Source organism: Physella acuta, unplaced genomic scaffold (genome assembly GCF_028476545.2).
Source record: "Physella acuta isolate Inbredline_101_S28 unplaced genomic scaffold, ASM2847654v3 ptg000855l, whole genome shotgun sequence".
In the NCBI taxonomy this organism is placed as follows: Eukaryota; Metazoa; Mollusca; class Gastropoda; family Physidae; genus Physella; species Physella acuta.
The window spans coordinates 298,030-322,728 of NW_026732372.1; the positions used below are offsets into that span (position 1 = coordinate 298,030).

The 24,699-nt window shown below is 31.7% G+C and overlaps 2 protein-coding genes across 4 annotated transcripts in view; one reads left to right on the plus strand and one right to left on the minus strand.

The window, feature by feature from the left end:
• On the minus strand, window positions 1-12,014 carry LOC131952147 (ATP-dependent RNA helicase DDX51). Of its 2 annotated transcripts, none has more exons than XM_059314687.1 (16): window positions 11,842-12,014; window positions 5,169-5,393; window positions 4,916-5,057; window positions 4,677-4,822; window positions 4,188-4,304; window positions 3,812-3,873; window positions 3,545-3,668; window positions 3,296-3,435; window positions 3,137-3,158; window positions 2,814-3,006; window positions 2,363-2,403; window positions 1,806-1,921; window positions 1,502-1,618; window positions 1,001-1,166; window positions 565-702; window positions 1-123 (listed from the first exon to the last, which is right to left on the minus strand). In XM_059314687.1, the coding sequence occupies exons 2-16, from the start codon at window positions 5,373-5,375 to the stop codon at window positions 94-96; spliced, it is 1,761 nt and encodes a 586-aa protein (XP_059170670.1). In that variant the 5' UTR covers window positions 5,376-5,393; window positions 11,842-12,014; the 3' UTR covers window positions 1-93. The 2 variants fall into 2 exon arrangements, with proteins under 2 accessions (XP_059170670.1, XP_059170671.1); XM_059314688.1 differs by lacking the exon at window positions 11,842-12,014 and adding an exon at window positions 10,382-10,433.
• LOC131952146 (TBC1 domain family member 9B) overlaps window positions 12,012-24,699 on the plus strand; it is an 18,649-nt gene continuing 5,961 nt past the window's right edge. Inside the window, exons 1-21 of one of the 2 annotated variants that reach the window (XM_059314686.1) lie at window positions 12,012-12,201; window positions 15,648-15,759; window positions 16,079-16,130; window positions 16,264-16,341; window positions 18,192-18,278; window positions 18,474-18,557; window positions 18,924-19,057; window positions 19,420-19,485; window positions 19,654-19,730; window positions 19,854-19,916; window positions 20,084-20,149; window positions 20,401-20,533; window positions 20,849-20,968; window positions 21,180-21,268; window positions 21,479-21,513; window positions 21,674-21,797; window positions 22,136-22,244; window positions 22,517-22,611; window positions 22,894-22,988; window positions 23,396-23,517; window positions 23,618-23,642. In XM_059314686.1, the coding sequence (XP_059170669.1) occupies window positions 12,158-12,201; window positions 15,648-15,759; window positions 16,079-16,130; window positions 16,264-16,341; window positions 18,192-18,278; window positions 18,474-18,557; window positions 18,924-19,057; window positions 19,420-19,485; window positions 19,654-19,730; window positions 19,854-19,916; window positions 20,084-20,149; window positions 20,401-20,533; window positions 20,849-20,968; window positions 21,180-21,268; window positions 21,479-21,513; window positions 21,674-21,797; window positions 22,136-22,244; window positions 22,517-22,611; window positions 22,894-22,988; window positions 23,396-23,517; window positions 23,618-23,642 (1,810 nt within the window). In that variant the 5' untranslated portion in view covers window positions 12,012-12,157. Of the gene's footprint in view, window positions 12,202-15,647; window positions 15,760-16,078; window positions 16,131-16,263; window positions 16,342-18,191; window positions 18,279-18,473; window positions 18,558-18,923; window positions 19,058-19,419; window positions 19,486-19,653; window positions 19,731-19,853; window positions 19,917-20,083; window positions 20,150-20,400; window positions 20,534-20,848; window positions 20,969-21,179; window positions 21,269-21,478; window positions 21,514-21,673; window positions 21,798-22,135; window positions 22,245-22,516; window positions 22,612-22,893; window positions 22,989-23,395; window positions 23,543-23,617; window positions 23,643-24,699 lie in introns of both variants that reach the window. The other variant, XM_059314684.1, reaches the window with a different exon arrangement.

Here is a 24,699-nt window from a genome sequence, read left to right on the forward strand (position 1 = left end):
TCTTAAATTTATTTGTAACAATTTTTTATTATGTACAAAAAAAATGACATCAACAGCAAGCTTTAAATTAAAGTATTATCTGCTAAGGGCTTGTCACAAACTTCTTTGTTGTCTTCTTTGTTCCTGGATTAAACAAAAATATAATTTGAAACTGACTTAAGTTAGATAAAAAGTAACAATATAAAGGGAAATAAATCCTGTTAGACATGACTAATTGAATAGCAATGAATATAATTATAAAGTATTATCTTTAGACCTAGTGATCCATTGGGCAGATGAAGTAGAGTTCATGTTTCTTGACCTGGCCTATAAAGGGAAGGTGTGGTCAGCACTTTGTCCAGCCGCCTTTACTTTCCCTAACGTGGGTAAGATACCCATCAGAGCTGGGTGGAGTCAGGGACAATCTACTGACTTTAATCCTATTCAAACTTGAAACTTTCGGGTTAGCATCCTAGTGCTCTACTGCTTATGTCACGCCATCCCATTGAAAGTATAACTATAGCTCTAATAAATGATGGACCAAGCAGAATTTATTTATTTATTTTCGCAATGATTTGAACAAACCTTTAAGATAGCTGGGAGGGTCTTTAGTGCTTTACTAAACTGTGGTACTAGAGGTTCTAGGTGCTGACGATTGACAGAGATTCTCTTTAACTTGTCCCATCTCCCTGATTCTCTAAGCATTTTCTTAAAGTGAAACATCTGGTTAAAAGAAGATAAACACAAATTGTTACTACGGAATGCAAATTTTAAAGATACGTTATCATTTATTACATTTATTAGTGAGATATGTTTTAAGCTATTATAAATTACAATTATTAGATTGAGGTTATGCTTAAATTATTTTATTATACATTACATTTTTACGTGTTTTAAGCTATTTTGTTACATAACAGCCATGCTTAAGCTATTTTATTATATATTTATTTATGAGTGTGAGATAAGTTTAAAGATAGAAAAACATGATACAATTAAAAACTCCTAGAAGTTATAGCTTCACCTCTTTGCCCTCCAGTAATGTGATTGAAATACCAGATTTGTTGGCCCTGGCAGTGCGACCCACTCTGTGAATGTATGTCTCAATGTAGGAAGGGGCATCATAAGATATGACATACTGTACGTTTTCTATGTCCATACCTCTAGTCATTACATCAGAGCAGATCAACCTGAAATTAATTCAAGTGAATGGCTGATTAACAATCAAATAGTTATTAAAAGCTAGCAAAACAGAGTTAGTACCCTATGAAAATCAGTTTAACAAGTAGTTCTATTATCTGCCCCTTATTTTATTGAATACAGTAATCTTTAAATTTGTTTATTTTTAAATAACTAATTAATGTGAAATTGAGATATTCATGCATTGTCGTCGGAAATAGAAAGAAATCAGTGCTTTAGATATCGGTTGAAATAGAGTTAAAAATTAGCCACATGCCCACCCACAGACATCCTGACATTGTAACCTCAGTAAAAACTATTAATATAATAACAACCAATGACTCACAGTTGGAGTTCTCCCCTCACAAATTTCCTTATAATTCTCTCACGTTTTGCAGTGTGAATATTAGAGGAGAGCTCAGCTACCTTCAACCCGTCCATTTGTTTTGCCAATAAATACAGCCTACAAAAAATGTAAAAATTAATTTTTAAAAAAAAAAAAACTTTTTATCCAGAAGAAATTAACACAGGGTTACACTAACAGATCGATATAGTTGTACAGAAATTAAATAGAATAAAGTGAATACAAAATAACTGTTGGAAAATAAGAATTTTGTTGCTAAATAGATATTTTAAAAATCCAAACCCACCTATGTGTTGATTCAACCGAGTTGGTAAAGCATAAAACTTGCTGGAACTTTTTATTTAAAAGAAAATGAAACAAGATCAAGGGTTTCTCTGCAGCCTTGCAGTCCATATATTTTTCCTGAAAAATGATTTCAAACATGTGTTAACATTTATCGTTACTACAAATACTGTTTAAAACAATGTTTACACAAGCAGTATTGGTACAAGCACCTTAGTTTTCATACAGTGTGGCACAAACATTTCACTTAGGAAATAGATAATAACTGTACAATTTCATTTAAATGTTTTTTTCCGATTCTATATCCAATAGAATACCAAAGAAATAATTTTTTTTAAAATCATTAATAAGGTATAAATGTTGTAACATAATTTTTTCTTATTAATTTACTAGTATTTATTATGTATTCTTGAGTTAAAATGATCATGCTGACAGAGCAGACAAAAGTAGAATTTTATATGTATATAAATATAAATATATATATATATATATATATATATATATATATATATATATATATATATATATATATATATATTTTTTTTTTTTTTTTAAACACACCTTGAGTAATGCCGGTGTTGAAAATTTGTCAACTGATAGAGCTGTGGAAAGAAATATGGTAGAAATCAATTAGTTAATTTCTACACTTGCAAAGGAATATTGTACTCCAGAAATCTTTGTTTTCTTCTAAATAAAAAATAAAACACAATTACTTTCAACACACATTTTAACCATATTATATGCTTGTAAATTTGACATGACTCTTTTAGTAACCCTTTTGGATCTGACAGTCGATAAGGCAGATGAAGTAGAGTTAACTTGTTTCTGTGACCTCATCATATGAATTGATAGTTTGGTCATAGCACATATTAAGGCTATTTTTTTTCTAGGATTGCTACACTGATCATACCTAAATCTTGAAATTACTCCCATCCCAAACCATGTAAGTCTATTTACAGTGATTAAAGATATGCCTGGAATGTACAAATTTATTTATATCAGCATTACTAACCTTTAATATTGGAATCACTTGTGTCCATCATATCATGTTTCATTTCTCCATCCATATTTGTGTTTGCTTTTGGTGTGGCTGGATTTTTAATGGAAGGAGCCACACTGGCAAACAGCAAGGGGAGAAAAAGGTTCATTTTTTCTAACTTTTCTGGGTTTTGAGATAATGTTGCAGAAAACAAAAGCTTCTGGACCTGAAATAAATATCAGCAGAAAATTATTTATGTTTGGTCCAATTGACATTATAATAGATCCCAACATCACAGTAAATGTTAAATATCATCATAACTATTTCAAAGTGAGCCAGAATAAACAACTACTCACATGCATAACAATTGTCTTGCAGCTGAAAAATAATTTTAAAAATATGGTATTAAGTTCAAAATGCACAAACGAGAAAAAACATTTACATTGTTTAACAACATACAAGCATATTCATTTCTAAAAAAATGTAAACAGTTCATTATTCAACACAAAACCAACCTGGCAATGGTGAGAGGACCAGGTTTTTCTCTGTGGTAAGGAGCAAATGCTCCCAATTTTGGTGTATAGGCAGCCTTTTCCACCTGACTCAACCAATCATCATGTACATCATCCATTTGTCTATCAGCCTCGTCTATAACCTAAAATATACATGCATAACTATTTTAAAATGTAAAGAACTTATATTAAATGTGTGAATACTTGTATTGCTGGTAAAATAGTTTATAAATTTAAATGTCAAACTTTTACCAAAAATCTCAGATGTGTAAGATCAAAGCCTTCTGTTCTATCCAAATGATCTAGTAGCCTCCCTTTTGTAGCCACAACAATGTCAGCCATACTTGCCCATTTCTCCGATGGTTGTGCATGTGGTCTAAAAACAAATAATTGTATTATAACAGCACCTGATGTCTGATGGCTTTTATTTCCTAAACAAAATAAAAACATGTTTAGCAAAATCACTTAGATATAGACACAGAAAAAGGCAAGACTACCACTAAGCTATTATGAGCTTACCTTTCCCGAACTAATTTTCCTTGCTCTGAGAAAAAGTCTTTCTTTCCAGCCACAAGTACAACCTGGAAAGTACATATGATTTTTTACACATAATTCACTTGTTAAGACAAAAAGTAAACTACTATTATTGTTTACTGCTCACTTATGATAACTTAATTTTGCTAAAATTCATATATATTATATGCACACATTTGTGTTTCTTTTAAAATCTAACTTAAATTAAAAGTATTTTTAATGTCTTTAAAAAGTAGGTAATATTTGGAATAAAATTAACAATAAAACTACCATTGCCATTGGTCAGTGATAAAAACATTTAACCAACTGGCAAAAAAAAAAAAAAACACAGATTACTCTAGTATCAATAGAAATTACTAACCCTTAGAGATGTACCCTGAATATATTGTTTAAACACTTTGTACACTTGAATAGCCAAATCTCGCACAGGTAGAATAACCAGGGCCCGTACATGAGGAATGACCCTGTTTTTAAGGGCCTGGTATGAGAAATAAAAGCAAGTAAAGCATGGAAAGTTGAATAAATGGCATAAACGTGTATCAAAACCTCAACTTATTTTATGGAGCTAGACTGAGGCCTCGAAAAGTAAACTACAATTTTAGTAAGATCAATATGCTAATCTTTGTCTTTGACCTACAAGTTTGAGACCACACATTCTTTACATGACCATTAATGGAGATAACAATGAGCACAATATGTGGTATTATAAAATAAAATCTTGTACCATTAGTCAGGTGCTGAATAACAAAAACACATATCAGAATAATTATGCAAATATCAATAAAACGATGGTGTTTAATATTCAAAGGGTATAACAAATATATATTATCTGAACTACAGAAAATGTCACCTGAATAATAGGAAGAACAAAGGTTAGAGTTTTTCCACTTCCAGTTGGTGCAGACACACAAACATCACGAGGACGAAATCCACCATCTCCAGCATATAATCCACATGCACACTGAGCCAGGAGTTCAGGTATAACTGTCCACTGAACTGTTAACCATAGACGAAAATAAAACAGAAAAAAATAAAATCATCTATACCTTTGTTACCCAAAATTTTTATATTTTAAAAATATGGGTTTACCTGGGAAACATGATTCTATGCCATTGGCCTTTAAACTTTCGACTAAATTTCTGTCTAAATCTGTAATGCTTGCAAAATTTTTTACTTCTTCAGAACTAATAAGAACTGGGTGTTGAAGCCAGTTTGGTAGAACCCTCTCAACCTGAAGTAAAATTAATATTTTAAAGTGTACATTAACTTTTTCAAATACAACAGTATAAATAAATCCATGTAACAAAATGAACTTTGAAAACTATTATATTCAAGCACTTACAATTTTCTTCTCTTTAGCCTTGAAATCACCAAGAATTGTAAATCCACCAACATCTGTTGGACCTTCAATGTCATCATTAATAAATGAACTTTCTTCATTTTCTACAATGGATGAATTTTCTTCATCTAATTCAACTAATTGGCTTTTTGCTTCTTCAGCCACAGCTGCATTTACAGGCACATTTTTCTTCTTACTTCTTTTGGTCATGGTGAATATTTGAAACTGCTATAAAGAAATAAAGATAAATACATTACTGAGAGGTTTTACAATAAGTAATTAAGGGGTACAGAAAGCAAAGGAGATAGGGCAGTAAAAATTCAGTTAATTATTAGGCTCACTAAGTAGGCTGCTGATTGTTAATATCAGCAAGTGGAAATCTATCTGTTAGTCAGTCTTGTCTAGGATAATAGGGAGATCATTTTTAAGTAGTCATTCTTTTTAAAAACGATTTTTTTTCTTCCCCTCTCCATTGCACTATTTTGAAAATGAAATTCCAGACTTTTTCCAGACTTTTTTGGAAAAATTCTTGACTTTATACAGATGTGTTTGCGAGTAGGCCTAATTAATAAAATGATGCAAAATGTGCACCCTCATTATAAGTACACAACTAAGTACTAATGTACTAAGTACAGAATAATGACATATATTTTTTAGTCAATTGAGCTAGTGTCAAAATTTACAGTAAATGACTTGGTAAAATCACAATATAGCGTCGGTTATTATTCTGGAACTGTACAGCAGTAAAAAACAGTAAAACCATGGCGTAGTCTGTCGAGCCGTTCAGGAAACCACCGAAAATACTGTAAACAATCATTTATTTGCCGCCATATTATTTTGGCTGCGGCTATTTGTACTTTACTAAAAAATAGCCCTATGAAGGCTATTCCTACTCTGACCAATCAGCGTGAGGCTTTTTTTCTGTGATTCTTGAATTCACTTTTTCATGCTGTATAGATCTAGAGCTAATTATTTTTTAGATCTAATCTTATCACTAACCCTAATGCCTAACCCTAATCCTTAAGTAAAATGTAAAAAAAAAAGCAAAAATGAAAAAATAATCTCTGAGTCAAAGGGAATAGAACCCACTCCTCGAAAACAAACTAGCCAATGCACAACCACTTCGACCACCGGAGCAGTTACTACGAGATTCAAAATTGGAATGTCATACACTACACAAGCTAATGTGACAATGAATTTAAAAATAAATTTGATTGGTCGGCTAAAAATAGTGAAGTATGAATAGCCTGCCAGGGCTATTCGTAGTAAAGTACCAAACAACACTCATTATTTTTCATACATAATGTTTAAAAATGTGTATGGATTGATTTTACTTGCATTTTAAATACTTTTTTGCTAATTATTTTGTATTTCTAATTATTTTAAGTGTATGTAGGCCTACTAATTATTGCTTTTACTAAACATTGTTCTAGATTCTAGTTCTTCTTTAACTTCTTACTACTTTTAACTTTAGTAAATCTAATCGTCTTATTTTACTAGATCTAGAGAACCTAAACTTAAGACTAGATCTAGTTGTCGCAAATCTTCTGAAAGTTTTTTTCCATGTTTTGGAAAAAAAAACATTAACTACTGCACTCGACTTTATTAATAATATTTAGATTTAGTAGGCTAGGCCTAATGTGTTGCTAATTTTCTGTCAATTAAACTTTAAAATTTTAAATTAAGTTAAAACATTAATTTAATGCACTTGACTTTATTTCTAGTTCAAGGGTCAAATAAACAATGGTTTATAGTACAGTAACGAATGTTACCGAAACTAAACATTATAAACAAACATTACTAGATAGTTTCTGACACTATGTATTATTATGTATATCGTGAGATTAATGATTATCTATGACTTTTCTAAAAATTGTGTTTTCTAATAAAATTTAAATTTAACTCATCCACTCCCACTCTTCACTCATCCAGTCCGCCCTCCACCTTTGTTGTGTCTACACTAGACTAGTATTTAGTAGTAAAACTACAATACTTAAACTACGTACTACGTACACTACACTCAACTACACTGTCGTACACACGACTATCACACGGTAACGGTTGTTGTACTGACTGATGAATGTACTTCAATGTACTGACTCGGCCTCAGTACTTACTGAGACTGAGTACTCTCATAACTCTGTACTCTACTCATTACTGACAACTTGAACTGATTATTCAGTTACTGACAGTTACAGTTACTGAGTCAACTCTCAGGCTCAACTCCGCTTATAAACTATACTGAACTGAACTTTTACTATAGTAATAGGTACTAGGATTACGCTCGCGCCGCGGCGTCCGAGGCGTCATTTTTCTCCCGTTACCAGGCTGTTGCGTTTTCGTCGATGGCGCGAGTGACGATGTTCGAAAATTTGCTTAATTTGCCGCTTCCGTGTGATCATTTTTCTTTTGATGATTGTTTTAAGGAGAAAAATGGATATCAAGCTTGTTTGTTTTTTTTTGTTTTTTTTTCTGGACCCAAAAAAGAGGAGTTATTCTTTGAAAATAAGGTAAGTTTATTTTATTCATTACAAAAAAACTATTGAAGACACGCGCACTTTATGTAGAGACTCAAACAAAGGGACCATTTCTACGTATTATCTTTATTAATTTAGAGTTCTAAGTTGCTCCCATTGTTAATGGTTCACTCCCCAAAAAGGTATGTACTTCGCCATTTCTGATGGTTACGGCTCAAAACGAAAGGAAAGCCGGAAGTACCGTGAGAGGCCTAGCCCGATCACGCTAACAACACTACCGACTTATTAAATATGACTTTCAATTTACACTGTATTCAGTTATTTTTTTATTGTTTAGTATAGACTTTGTTTAATTAATATCACTATATCGTTTGAATTGACAGTTCTAGAAAATAATAGCACATTCCCCATTGACTCTTTATTTAGGCCTATATATTTTATTATTTGAAATGCTGTCATATACGCATACATTTAGCGGTCGGTTTTAAGGTTGAGACCGAGAGGGCATAACGTTTTGGATGATGTGTTGCACATAGAAGATGGGTGTTGGGAGGGGGGGGGGGGGTTGAGTAAGTACGGTGGACTCCAGTTCCGTGACGTCATGTAGATCTATTGTATGGATGGCCCATGGCCCACTACTAAACCAACACGCGAAACTGACATTATTATTGTTGGTTATGGTTTTTTTCCCCCCAAATTAACTGCGTTCACCGGGAATCTGTCCTCAGTCCTCTGACGTCACTGAACGACGCGTTGACCCGAGGTTGACATTGTTCTACGTGAGCATCGAGGGTTGGGGTTAAGAAAGGTGACGTAGTGTACCAATGAGGATAGGGGGAGGGTTAATGACGTCACTTATGGAAGATCGTTTACCATAGTTTATAATGAAGGATTTAAAACAGTATTCCAAGTTTTCAACGCTCTGTTCTGATTATAAACGCAGTAGTCCTGTTTATTTGAATTCTTCTAAGATTAATGTTGTGGACTTTTTACATCTTGAATACTAACAAAAATAGGTTTTATTTTTATCTACGGCGTTTATTTTGAGCCATTTTGACGAGAGCTAGATTCTAGAACTGTATAGCCGTGAGCATTAATGACGGGAGTCATTGTCACGCACATATTGACGTGAGCATTAATGGCGGGAGTTATTGTCACGCACGGATTGCCGTGAGCATTAATGACGGGAGTCATTGTCACGCACATATTGACGTGAGCATTAATGACGGGAGTCATTGTCACGCACATATTGACGTGAGCATTAATGACGGGAGTCATTGTCACGCACATATTGACGTGAGCATTAATGACGGGAGTTATTGTCACGCACAATAAGTCATTAATGATGTCAAGGGGTTTGTCGGGAATTTAATAAGTCGATCTTAATGACCGTATGTCTACAGTGGTTGGTCAGTTTACTAATTAGTTATGTTTCATTTATTTTAATGACATGTTACTAAAGTAATGTTCATTATTCCAGATAGAAACTGCAATTCTACAGCATAGGCAAAGGAAGAACAATGTAATATTAAACAGTGATGGAAATTAAATTTCTTTGATGGAAATAAATAACTTGTTCATCTTTAATTTTCTAAAACAAATTACAATAGTTTAAAATATGGTTTCATATATTTAAAAAAAATTAGAATTCACATATAACCATTTATAAAACTTACCAATATCAATATTTATATAATATTAACAGACACACTTACAGAACTTCATTCTGATCAGTTTTCAGCTTGATATTTTAAATAGTTTGAGTTAATTTTGAGTTGTGTGAAAAGTTTCGGTGTTAAAAATATAGAGGGGTACATTCTTCCACCCCCTATTTTAGGCAAACATATATAACTAAAACATACAATTTGATTGTATCTATTTAGGTTTAGGGTTAACTACAATCAGGCCAATTTTGAGACATAAATACTTAAAAGTTCAAATTTGGCATCATTTTCCATTTTACACTAACCAGATTTCGGTTTTTGTAAAAATGCATAATTTATCAACTCATTTGCTCTTTGAACAAAAAACTTTCAAATTATGATCAATATTTTGATGGTATTAATGATCACATCCATAGCCACACATTCTGAGCAATTTTCAGCTTGATATTTCAAATAGTTTAACTTTAAACTGTGATTGTATGAAAGCACTGTGAATGCACAAATAAGGGGGTCCCCTCCTCCCCTCCAGTTTTTTTTAGAATTCTACCTATGAAGTTCTCTTTTTATTTTTTATTATGTTAACATATATGATAACTTAAGTTACTACAAAGTTATAACAAATTTGATCACACGGTTTACAGGCTATGACAATTTTAGTAAACGCTTTAAAAAATTCTAACACAGAAATTGAAAAAAATCCTATGTTAAAAAAAACGCTTTTTTTAATACGAAAAAAAATCATAACTATTTAACCGTTTGAGCTACATCAAAAATGAAAACTGTTCTGTTATTGTAATTTTCTGCTCCTTTTAACTGTAGTAGTTGTTTCCCCAAAAATCCAATTTTGAAAATTTATCCTAGTACCTACTATAGTAAAGTCAAGTAAAGTAAGTAAAGTGTTTGACTTCACTTCTAAACTAAAACTTCAATCACAGCACAGGAGTACAAAATCGCAATTCTACTACTAGTACTAGATAGATCTAGTGTATTACTAGGTCTACTTAGTTATTTAAGTTCTAGATCTATATTTAAATAATTAGTACTTAGACTAGCTACCATGAATGAGTACCAATACCTTGTGAAGTTGTTGTATCAATCAAGCACGCCTGTATGTTTACAAATAAGTGTACGGACTAAAGACCAAAACAAAAAGTATAAGAAAATAACACGTTTTTAAGTCGTTTATATTATATAATTATTAATTATTATGCACTAAAAAGAGAATTATGACTTTCTTTAAATATCTAATATAATAATGAATCACTAAATAAATAACCAATAACTAAAATGTAGGGCGTGGGTCGCTTATTAAATTTTAGTAAAGGTATTATATAGTATGACTTTTCTTTTCAATTATTTAGGTAGTGGTGTATTATTACACACCATATAGAATAGAACTTTAATATAAAATAACCATTTATTTTCTTCTTTTGAGTGTATAATTATATAAAAGCTTGTTTTTAAAACGATTTTTATCTTTGGAAATTTCAGTACTTTAAAAATCAATGCAATAGAATTGTGTGACTAAAAAGAATTACGCACCAAACGAACGCTAACAATGCGTAAAATTAGTAATCTATAGGCCCTATAGGTAACTAATTAAGTCTTAAACAATTATTTTAGCATCAAGTTGAGTCAAATTGACTGTCAGATTGCATCGTCATAGGGTCTGGACCCACGAGCCAAGTTTGAAAGAAATCTTTCCGATAGAAGTGTTCGCTCGCCAGTTTTGACTCATGACGAAGCACGACAGACAGACAGAGGAAGCAATTTAATTAAATGAATATATAATGCCCTATTTTAGTATATTGGGTAATGTCCAGCTCTCAAATAATCGCATCATCTTTTCCGTTCGTTGCCACGGACACATGGAGTTTCCCCGAGTAATACATGAAGACATGGATAATATATGTAGAGTTATAATATTTTACTTGAATTTTCATTCACAAACGATTGTGCTCGTAAGTAACAAACCCACATGAATTTTTAGTGTTGAAGGTGATCGAGATTTATCTGCCAGTGGGTTTTGAACTCGAAACTTTGTTCGAATTTATCAAACATGAACTTTTTGCCGACTCGACCACGCCTCCAACACAATTAAGCGGTACGTGTCAACTGGTTATGCCATTGAGGCCATTGACTCCGATTTCAGCCTGCTTTTCTTTTTGGATTTGCTTCCATAGCCTTTGTCCAACCAAGAACAAACTACAAGGCAGTTGTTTAATTTTGGAGTTGTCTCTCCTAGAAGAGTGGCTGTCCCCAGCTAACGAGCCTCATCTGCCCGAGGGTTCGAACTCGAGACTTTTCGGTTTAGCAACCATGAGCTTTACCGACTCGACCACGCCGACCCCTTAAAATGTAATAAAAATGTACAGGAAATGGGGTAGGATTATGCGTGGTGTCATTTACAGGGGGTGGGACTTTTTGATATTGTGTGAAAATGCGGAGGAGTGGGGGGGGGGGGGGGGAGATAAAAATCGCCAAAAGGGGGACGCTGTCTATGAGCGACTCCACAGTTTTTAAAAATGTTTTTACTCAATTGCATTAGAGATTGAAGTTAGATATTCGCTTTTTTAGTAGACTATATTGTCACTATATGACCGATTCACATAGGTTCTAGATCTACTATTGTTGGTTCTATTTAAAATTTAAGATGGAAAAAAATTAAATCGAAAGTGTGAAAATTTTGCTTCCGGAAACAGCTGACGTTGTTGACGGAAGTAGAATATCAGTAGTAGTGTTTGATAACAATCATTAAAATAATAAAGATTTAAAGTCGAGAAGGGTTTTTTTGTTGTAGATTTATATTTGATATGCTGTTTCTTTCAAAAGTACATAGATCTAGAGAATAATGTGGGTAAAGCCACAAGAGGTGCTTTTGGCCAATGCACTTTGGTAGGTAGAATACCGAGTGATAAAAATAATAGAATTAATTAATAATTATTATACAGTACACTGACCGTTCACACCACGGTCCACACCTGGTTAATTAATATTAATTATTAATAATTAAGATTGTGTATTGTAAGTTGAAATAAAGTTCATAAATTGTAAAAGTTGTGTTAACCAACAAGTTCACACTCACTGTCACTCACACTGAGGCTCACAGACATTCCTGAATCATTAAGTTTAGTTTACTTCTTGTGATACACACTTAAATTAAAAGTAAGAGTTAGATCAAGATATATTATAAATATGATAAATGATTTGTAACTATTACATTGAGGGATTTAGGAAGCCTCAAATTATGTAGGCCTGTATCTATACTATACTTATACTGTTAGCTTTTAATGTGGATAATGTTTGCTGAAGCCTGAAACTTCTCCAAATGGTGGCACTATTGATGTCACACAGAGCAGCTGACAATCATGTTTTGTAGAGTACTGTCATGTGACTACTCCTTTTTCTTATGAGATGACAGGGCCTTAATTTAATAAATTGTAATTAAAAAATTAGTTGGTGAGTAATATTAAAATGTAATTTGTTAATGAATAGATCTATAATAAGCATAAAGATACAATTTTGAGATGGCTGGTAATAGCTATTAACTACAAGACTAGTGATGAGCACCTACCAAAAAATCTAAATTTGCCATCTCATGCATTAATTATTGGAAGCCATCTTTTGAAAAGGATAAATCTTATTAACCTAGATATTCCTTTGGACTATTTTTTGAGTCGAGCCTGCTGCATAGTGTATGGCAGTCTTTAAAATGAATATAGGTGGAATGACCATAACATCAAGTAGTACTCCCAACCCCCTTGTTGCTGGGAGGCTATGTATGTTGACTTTTTCTATTGGGGCTTGATTTTGATGTCTGGTTAGTTTGTCTTTTGATTTCATTTTCTGGCTTGACCCTAATGGTCTGACAAGCTATTTCCCATTATGCACCTCACATATACATGCTTTAAAGAGAGCAATGACAATGTTTCAAGAAAGTGATAATCACTCAGTTTGGTAGAGGCAGTCTAACCACAAAGAAAAAAATGTGATCTTAATAGCCAGACATGGTCAATAACTATGTAAATTAAAGCTCAAAACTTATTAGGACAATATTAAAATATAAATTTATCTTGTTTCATTTTTTTTTTACCAGGTAAAACATTTAACAATACAATTTCACAATTACAATTTCATTCATATTATATTGTTCACTTTTTAATCTCTGTTTACTTTGCATTTACAGTACATAATGGGGGAGGGGGGAAATAGGCAGGGAAGTTGACTGGACATTATGTCCTACTGCACATCAGTTTATATTTAGCATATTTCTATTTGCACAGTGCTTTGGCCTGAGATTAGTTAATTTGTTTTATATTTTGAACCCTAATGTATTAGTGTAGCAAGGTTTAGTAGGCAGCACTAAGCATCAGGCAGTGAATGTTTCAGTATGATTTTGATTTTTGGCAAAAAAATTAGCACAGAAAAGCCAAGAGGCACATTTTAGTATCTGACTGTCACTAGATTTTATCCAATGTATCACATTATTTCATCACCAAAAAAAATTATTTTAAAATGTTTCTTACGATAATGACTTTAAAAATAAATAAATTTCATATTGTTTTTGTTGAATTACAAACTATAATATTTCAATACCATGAAACAACCTATTCTTTAGATCACTACCCATTTCCTCATTTTGTTGTTATTCAGAAGAATTAGTGATATATTATTTGGGAGGGGGGCATCAAGGGCAAGGTAGCAGCTACCCCTAGCAAATATCACTAGCATATCATCATCATATGTTTATGATATCTTTTTATTAATTATAATTTTTTTATTCTGTTTGCAACTTGGTCTGCTAGTTAAGCCACAAATTACAGTTGTTTTTTTTTAATATTGAGTTATTTTGTAGTTATGACCTACTGTTATCATTATACAAAAAAAAATGTTTTAATCAATTTATAATTATACAAAGTTTAGCTTTTTGTTAATATTGAGTTATTTTGTAGTTGTGACCTACTGTTATCATTAGGCAAAAAAAATTATATTTAAAATAATTTTATAATTATATATGATATTACCATCCAATTAACTTAAAAACGTGCTGTTTTTAAATAAATAACATGAATAATATGAGTGCAGGATAATGATGAATATATTAGATATAATTTTTTAAAGGAAAAAAAAAAGCATAAAAATAAGTAGAAATGTTAATAGGAAGTTTTCTTTTTATTGATCTGTACTTCATATGATTTAAATAATATTTGACTAAATTGTTAGCCTCAGAACCTATACTAATTAGATTCTAGTTTCACTTTGTTGTAGGCCTATACTTTATCTATTTCATTTGTTTACACTTTTGAAAAAAAAAATCAATACTTAGTAATCAACATGTTTAGAATAGATGACCTATTTACTAACACAGCAGCTGTGCACCCCTAAACAACTAGTCATGTTGTCAGGTGTCAGGTTATGTGTGTCACTGATAAATATTGAACATGTTATGATTACAGCCAACCAATGTATAACATCAGCATACATTAATAGGTTTTATTTCCTCTTTCCCCCATCTGTAACATGTCCCATTTTTCAGCCTAATCTTTATTGTCACACAATATGTAGATATTTGTAAAGAAAATGTGTGCTTTATTGATTTAACCGCTATCATATTTGAAGTATAATACACAACTTAAGCTCCCTGTGAATACAAAAGAGGAGTATTGTCTAATGGATGAGGCGTGCATTGTGTGCCTCACCTACATTATGATACCCTAAATTAAAAAGCTACTTTTCACTTTTCGTTACTTTGCAATCAGCATTTTTATAGAAGCAGACAGCTGGTCATGGCATAAGCAAATCCTTAATATCAGGTCAAACCATATGCTGCAGTTTTGTTAATTAGGACCTCTTTAACAATAATTCTTAATCCAGTAAAATCTCTCTTAATATACATATATAGTCAGTATATAGAGGTGGGGGAGAAGGAGTCCCATAAAGGTGCTAAGAGTTTAAAATTGTGATTGAAATTGAAAGGGCCAGCAGAAATCCTTAACTTATAGCTGGAAATGTTTGTAATTTTACAGGCCCATGGAGTGAGTGGGGGGGGGGTATATAAAAAAAAACCATTCCTACATCATTCAGTACAGTTACCTTAAGATTACAAAGTGTAAGATGTAATGAGTTTTTAACATCTATACCTACAGCATGTAATGAGATCATTTAGGCAGTACAGTGTCCAACCATCTATATAATATCAAACTTTCCTCTACTTTCCAAACTACCTGCCAGGATTTCAACAAAAATTTCCTTTCCATAGAGCAGTTGTGTCATCTGATCACGTGAACTAACTTACCTATATGATAATGGAACAAATTATTATGGCTTTTTATTTTTCTCAGGGCAACAGAACGAGCCAATCCCTTTTTTGTTCTTCAACGCCGTAAAGGCTATGGTGGTGGTGGCCTAACTGGACTATTAGTTGGAACCCTTGATACTGTACTTGACAACAAGGTAGTTGGATTTTTTTATTTTTCATCACTGATAGTGTAATAATTAATACATAATTTTATTTTATTTTCATGTGAGATTTTCATTGTTGTTTTTAATCGTGTTTTAATTTTAATATAACTATTAGTGGATAATGTTAAAAACATTTAATAAACAGATAGTATTAAAAACAGTTTGTTTATTTTCTTCTGAGATTTTAATTATCATATTTTAATGTTAATTTAATATAAGCAGATATTTTTAAAAGTATGTTTTGTTTTTTTTCATGTGAGATTGTAATTGTAATATTTAATGTTTATTTATTTAAATTATTTTGTTCTAGACACGTCCTTACAGAATACTCCATCAAACTGAAGGCTCAGAACTTAGCTATTGTAGGTTTTTTACTTATAGTTATAGCAAAATAAATTTTTAATTAAGTAATGTTTTCTAAAATATGTACTCTATTAATTTTTTTTAGATTAATTTCGCTCTTATGTTGTTTTTTTTTAAATTTATTTTCACCAGCCATTGCTGAGGCAAATAACAAACGAGAGATACAAACACACTGGGAATGGCTGGAAGTGAATGTGGTCAATACTTGTGGTAAGTCTTTGTAATAACATAGCAGAAATGTAATGCATGTGTTTGAAACTTGAAACCATTGTTTCACATTAAGGACCTAGACCAGGGGTCGGCAACCTTTTGAAGCGGAAGAGCCAAAAGTTAAAATTTTCAAAATTTCCTTGGTTTTAAAGAGCCACTAACACTTTTTAATTTCAAATATTTTATTTTTTTATTAAGATTATTTGTATTTGTGCAAGGAGCTGGAGAGCCGCATCTTGATATCAAAAGAGCCGCATGCGGCTCGCGAGCCGCAGGTTGTGATGGATGTGACGATCTCAGAAGTGTGTTCGAAGTATATTAGCACCGTGTCTATTTTATTTTGTCTACTTTAACGAGCCAATGTTTTTAACGTACGCAACGAGCACTGGAACAAGTCGACAATAATTTTGCTAAGTTACTTCCCATTATAACAAGTATTTTTTTCAAGGGATGCAACCTATACAAATAAATATTGGTTAGATGTTTATGATTAGTGAAACACTTTAATTGTAAATGTAAATTTTATCACCTTTTTTTCGTAAAACATATAAACTATTATTGAAAATTGGAGTTATATTTATGTCTGTTAAAAAAATGCATTTATTTTTTTCTATTTTGCTTATAAATGAACACATTAGCTATTATTAGTGCGCAACTTATAGACACTTGATAAATCAGATTTTCATGTGCTCACCTCGTACAGTAAATTATACTTTGATAATTATTTTTTTAATTAAAAAAAAAAAATGTTTTTCAAATTTAGATTATAAAATATTGCTGCTTTTGATATTCCATTCGGATTTAGTTAATCTGTTATAAAAGTCCACTGTTCGTCAATGTGTTAAAAATTATTCTTCAGCCGTAACAGATAAAAATACTTGTAGATATAAACAACAGTATGTACGTAACTGATATTAATTAGACAATAAATAGGTATAAATATATGTTAATTTTTCGTTAGTTGTGAATAAGATGTCGTTTCGACATAATTTATTCTTGTTTTATAGTTCTATGTATGTCAACACGCAACTTTCCCTAACTTGAATCAGTTACTCATAAGAGCTACAAGGACTCAAGTGCAATCTACGGACTTGAACCCCGATTCGAACTTGAGACTTTCAGGTTAAAAGACTAGACTTTACATGGATAACAAATGTTTAGATTCAAACAATGTTTCAATTTTGAGCTTAGCTCTTGGTTACTAGATCAAGCCATAATATCCGTATGGTATATATTATATGTGCAATTGGACATATGCATATCAGTGGGAGCCCCAAAAATGCCTTGCAAAATTAGAGATTAAATAGGGGTCTATACCAGGGGTTGGCAACCTTTTGAAGCGGAAGAGCCAAAAGTTAAAATTTTCAAAATTTCCTTGGTTTTAAAGAGCCACTAACACTTTTTAATTTCAAATATTTTATTTTTTATTAAGATTATTTGTATTTGTGCAAGGAGCTGGAGAGCCGCATCTTGATATCAAAAGAGCCGCATGCGGCTCGCGAGCCGCAGGTTGCCGACCCCTGGCCTAGATTATTTGTCTTATTAAAGGCTTATATGTGTACTTATTTCTTCCCCAACCAATCTACCCATTCATATCTGAGAAATCTTATTTTATTTATAAGTATTTAATACATTATATATACACTTCTATTTTAATAAATTGGCTTAGCTATACCACTTCAGCAAACTATACTATATGTAATACTAAGCGTATTAACTTTTCCACCATTCTACCCAGTTAAATAAAGTTTTCTCGTGTTCTTCTTTAGGTATTAACAAGCTATTAAGTAATTAAATGAATTTGTCTCCCTTAGTAGTTACTAAAATATATATTTGTGTTTGATCTACAGCCGCTTTTGATAATGATGATGACGTTACTGAATTCATCAAGTGTAAAATTGAGAGTTTGTTGGCCAATGTGGAAGTATCAAAAGAAGGTGAAGCTTTTTTTTTTAAGTTAGTTAAGGAATTTATTTCAGTTTTTTTAAATATTTAGCTACTGAGAGCAAATTGTTACTTCTTTCTAGATACCTTTTTTTTTAAAAAAAAAATAGGCATTTAATTTGTGATTGTAATTTTAATTTTATGTTCTAATTTAATTTTTTAAAATGGGAAATTCTAAATTTTATTAGATGAAGAGGTTGAAGATCTTAGAACTTCCACCAAAAAGTTTAGAAAGTATTTCAACATGCCTAAAGAGGAAAAGCTGGTTAACCGTAAGTTGGGATTTGTCTCTGGACTCTCCTAACATTTTCTAATCTTTAAAACACAATTCCAGATAGTGTGGTATTTAAGCCCTCCTATTAAAACAGCTTTAATTGACACCATTTCACAAAAAAATGGTTTTGCTTTCAAATCTAATACTTTTTTAATACATGTTGAACATTAATAAACACACATTTATACACTTTTAGTCATCTCAGTGTTAAGTTTAACACAACTTAACAGGTTACTTTCAAAGTTAAGCTGTTATTAAATTGTTATTGAAATATTAGCCACATAGATTTGTCAAACACAAGCATAGTTCAAAATGTCTAGAATAATTTGTCTTGTTCTACTGTGATCACTTTATTTTATTTCAGACTATTCCTGCAGCTACTGGAAAGGCAACCTCCCTAGGCAGGGCTGGATGTATCTCAGTGTCAACCATCTCTGCTTCTATTCATTCCTTATGGGTAAAGAAGCCAAACTAATTCTCAGATGGGCTGATATCACAGTAAGTGCTTATTCTAATACAGTTATTTAAAGGTCATTTCAGTGATCTCATAGTGTTAGGATGTGTATGAGAGTAACTGATGAAGAAACCCATATTGTGCATGTAACTCAACCAAGTGACTGTGAATAAACTTCAGACTCAGTATAGCATCCTGTCATGTTATTGTCCGTTTGAATGTATGACTGGTTAAATCAGTACCCTGAAAGCCCAAACACAATGTATTTTTAAAAATTATATAGATGGCAAATTGAAATGTATTAATCTTTTTTTAAGTATTACAGTAAAATAATTTAATATAAATCACATTATTATAAAAACAAATATTGACAAAAACTGTATAATTTTTCAATGACCAACAATAGAAACTGGAGCGTGGCAACAACATGCTGCTGCCAGACAGTGTCAAAGTTTCTACAAGAGATGGATATGTAAGTCATGCTGTCTCTTATGTTGTGTTATAAGCCACTTACACTTTAAAAATAATTCTTTAAATTTGTTTCCATTTGTTAGCTTCAAATATAATCCGACACAAACTTTTTAAAATTTAAGCTTAAATTATCACTGCTGTAAGATGAATGTCATGTTTTTATTTTCAGCATTACTTCTCAATGCTGTTACACAGTGATGAAACTTTTAATCTAATGGAGCAGTTAGCCAACATGGCTATGAAGCAGTGAGTCCACAGTGCTATTGATTTAATAGAACTACTTTGCTAACTTGAAAGATCTGATTTTGTTTAGTTCAGTTAGTATTATAATACAATGCAGTTGTATTCAATTTCATTTCTTATTTTCAGATTGATGCAAGAACCAGGATTCCAAGAAGATAAATCTCTGGCTTCTAAAATAAAATCTACTAAGTTAGTATTTTAGTCAAGTGTTCTTAAAAATTTTACTCTATGTTTTAATTTTCTGAAATATTGTCATGTTACTGTTTGTCAGTTTTTATGTTTGATTTTAAACTAGAATGTTTGACAATGTTTATTAGTATAATTATTTTATAAATGTTGTTTCATAAACGTAAAAGAAAACGCAAGAAAATTTCAGTTTTGAAAAGGGATTTAGATGCCAAAGCTAGAAGTGAAAGGTTTAGGTAAGTTTTACCGTAAAGATCACATTTAACATTTTCTACTGTTATCCATATACACCATGATTATTTTATTATTCTTTTTAAATCAGCTTTCATATTTTTAAGAGTAACCATAAATAGAAAAAACCTATTAATATATTTTAAGCTTCATTCGTGTTTTTTTTTCAATATATTTATCAATCAAAAAGTTAAAGAAAAACTAAATCACTCACAGGCTTATGCTGAGTTGTTATTATAAAAACTAATTTTGACAGGCTAGCATTCCGCCTTCCTCTGACCGAAAAGCTTGACGGAGATGAAGAATGCACTCTCTGGACCCCCTTCAACAAACAACATGTTTGGGGGAAGCTGTATCTGTCAAATAACTACATGTGCTTCGCTAGCAGGGTGAGTAATAAATAATGAAATAGATTTGGTGGAAATTGGGTAATGGATTTCCAACAGTCACTTGCTGCAAAGCTAGAGAGTTCAACTGTTGTTTTATTTGTTAGAAAGATTTAAACTAGATTTGATGCAACCTGAGGCTGTTGTTAGAAAGAATAAAACCAGATTTGATGTAAGCTTGCAACTTAATTTTCTGGTGGATGTTCACAGGGATCAGCTGTAGTTTTCTTTACATCTTTGTTAATATTAGTAAAAATATGAGGTGCTTACTTAGTTAATGATAACTTTTGTAGCTTGGTATGTACTTTTACATTTCAGGTCAAGGACTTGGTCATGCTCACTATTCCAATGAGAGATATATCAGTGGCTGAAAGGATAGATAATTCAGTTTCTGGAAATCTCATTAACAAAGCTATCCTTGTTACAACAAAGAACAAGGTAATTTAGTTTTCTGCTATCAAAGAAAGATAATATAATTACAGCACCATCTTAGAAAAAGATAAATGGTTAACTGAGACAACAATTTTTTTATAATTATGTTATGTAATTCAATATTTTGCTCTGTTTTGCTAATAAAAGCTAAGCCCATCTGTTGATTTCTAAAAAAATTATACCTTTTTAAAATATAAGTATAATTGATCATTCACAGACAAACTTCACATTTTCTGAATTTCAAGATCGCAACCTCATACTTGAAAAAATATCAGATTTTCTGTCCAAGCAGCCTATTGTACAACGGTAAGTTATTATTTTAAAGATGTTTTTTATGCTTTGAATACATACTTATTTGTTAACACATAACAATTTTATGGTTGCTTTTTTTAGTTAATTCTAATTAGTTAAAACTACAAATAATTACAAGTGTTGTTAACGTTATCCTACGCTACTTCTTAGATGGCTAAAACCTACACCAATTCCTTAGTTAATTATTAATTTATTTTTTATCAGTGCAAGTGTGTCAGATGATAAGTCTTCTGATCAAGGTTGGTATTTATTATAACCCTATTATTACTAGATGAACAAGTTTAGATTTTTAGATTTTTTTATTTAATTTGTATTTTAAAATTCAAAATTTTTTAAATTTAAATATTTAGGCCTATACTTTGTATAAATCTAAACACTAAAAAATTAAACTTTTTATAGGAGAGATTGATTTCCAGCCAGCATTAATGAGCCTATTTGCAAGCAAAGAGATGTCACCAAAAGATGAGGCTAAGGAAGCAGCTAAAGAACACCTGTGGAACTTACATTTTGCTGAATTCGGAAGGTAAAATTAAAATAAAGCCATTCTACTTTGGTATTATTCATTTATTCATATTGTGATATATCTTGAAAAAAAACCTGAAAAAAATTGTATTCATTCTATTTTATGTCAAAGCTGAATTTTTTTTACAGTATTTTTAAAATGGTTTATGAAGTATTTGTTGTGTGAATAATACATTCCAAATACTAACACAAATCCCCTCTCATCCCCCCAAATACTTAGCCAAATGTGGTATGTTATAAAGTGAAAATATGCTAATTTTCTAGTTACATCAGTTATCTAAATGGATAAAAGTTATACAGTAATTTGACTAAAAGATAATCTTTGTATTTTTCTAACAGAGGCATGTGCATGTATAGAACTCATGATACCCACAAGCTTGTTCTCAAAGGTATTCCTGAGTGTTTTAGGGGGGAGATGTGGATGGTCTTCTCTGGAGCTGTTAATGAGGTACTGGCAACTGTATAATAAATTAGACTTTTATTTGTTATTGATACACAAACATTATGGGAATAGAAAACATTTTTGGTGCTAATTTATACAAAAAATGTATTCCAGGACATGCCAAAAACTTGTTTTTATTTTTCTAAGAAGGAAAAAAAGTTTTAAGTTAGCAAATTACAAAATAGTTTTCTTTATTAGAAGAGATAAAAATGTGCATTCAAATATCACTCCTAAGTTTTTAACTATTTAAAATTGATTTAAATTATGTTTTTTTAAAGATGGCTACACACCCAAATTACTATGCTGAAATAGTCAAACAGAGTATGGGCCACTCTTCCATTGCCACTGATGAGATAGAAAGAGACTTGCACAGGTCAATATACTTTATCCATAAATTTTCAAAACCAATAAAATTTTTATTGAAATAAATTATAAATTCTAGACAACACATTCATGTTAATACTAAAAAATTGATTTGCTATCAAAATGAAAATTATATAATATTAGAAATTATTGGTCATTAAATTAATTATCTTAAATAATTTATCATATAAATAAAAAATACTTTTAATTATTATATTGTATTTGAACGATCAAAAATTCTATTTTGTTTATTAATGTTTTGTTATAATTCCAATAATTACGTCAACCTCAGGTCTCTACCTGAACATCCAGCTTTTCAAACAGACCGAGGTATTGGAGCACTAAGGCGGGTCCTTACTGCTTATGCCTGGAGAAATCCAAATATTGGTGAGTTTTTATGTCTGAATATTTTTAAAAACAAATCTAAACCTACTTTACAACAAGTCCTTTTGAGAATACAGTGGTTTACACAAGTTCTGTGTGAGCATGGTTTGGGCTATGAGATTTTTACACCACTCCCCTTCAAATACTTCAAATGCAAAACAGAGCTTGATCAACTCAATAATGTTCAATGGAATCAAATAATTATTTTTCAATGCATGTTTTGCTGTACATATTTTACTTTAAAGATTCAATTCAATGGAGTCTAAAACAAACAAAAAAATGGTGTATTACAAAATTAACCACTGTTAGCGCAATCTCAGAGTACTATGAACATTGTTATCACTATTACTATCACTATTACCATTGAGCTGTTGTATGTTTATTCCAAAATGAACCTTTTCTACCCTCAGGGTACTGTCAGGCCATGAACATTGTCACCAGTGTGCTGTTGTTGTATGTGAATGAGGAGGAAGCTTTCTGGCTGTTGACGGCCATCTGTGAGAGATTACTGCCTGACTACTACAACACAAAGGTTGTGGGGGCACTCATTGATCAAGGTATTGCATTCACTACAACACAAAGGTTGTGGGGGCACTCATTGATCAAGGTATTGCATTCACTACAACACAAAGGTTGTGGGAGCACTCATTGATCAAGGTATTGAATTCACTACAACACAAAGCACTCATTGATCAAGGTATTGCATTCACTACAACACAACGCACTCATTGATCAAGGTATTGCATTCACTACAACACAAAGCACTCATTGATCAAGGTATTGAATTCACTACAACACAAAGCACTCATTGATCAAGGTATTGAATTCACTACAACACAAAGCACTCATTGATCAAGGTATTGCATTCACTACAACACAAAGCACTCATTGATCAAGGTATTGAATTCACTACAACACAAAGCACTCATTGATCAAGGTATTGAATTCACTACAACACAAAGCACTCATTGATCAAGGTATTGCATTCACTACAACACAAAGCACTCATTGATCAAGGTATTGCATTCACTACAACACAAAGCACTCATTGATCAAGGTATTGAATTCACTACAACACAAAGCACTCATTGATCAAGGTATTGAATTCACTACAACACAAAGCACTCATTGATCAAGGTATTGCATTCACTACAACACAAAGCACTCATTGATCAAGGTATTGAATTCACTACAACACAAAGCACTCATTGATCAAGGTATTGAATTCACTACAACACAAAGCACTCATTGATCAAGGTATTGCATTCACTACAACACAAAGGTTGTGGGGGCACTCATTGATCAAGGTATTGCATTCACTACAACACAAAGCACTCATTGATCAAGGTATTGCATTCACTACAACACAAAGGTTGTGGGGGCACTCATTGATCAAGGTATTGCACACCTGTTGCCAACGAGGTTTTCAACTGCAATCAACTTATATTTTTTATGCTTAAGTAATTTAAGTTCTTAAGGGGTTACTGCACCATATATATTAAAATCCTTGTGCATTTATAGTAAAGAAAAATAACACATGTATAGTAGTTGTATAGGTATTTTATAAAGTAAAACGTAAATTTCCCATTTAGATCCCTAGGGTTGATGAAGTGGAGTTCATCTTGACCATGACATGAAAGAATGGTCCAGTCACATTTACTTTCCCTACCATCAGTCAGGTACCGTCATTCGGGTACCCCTACAGTCCGGTACC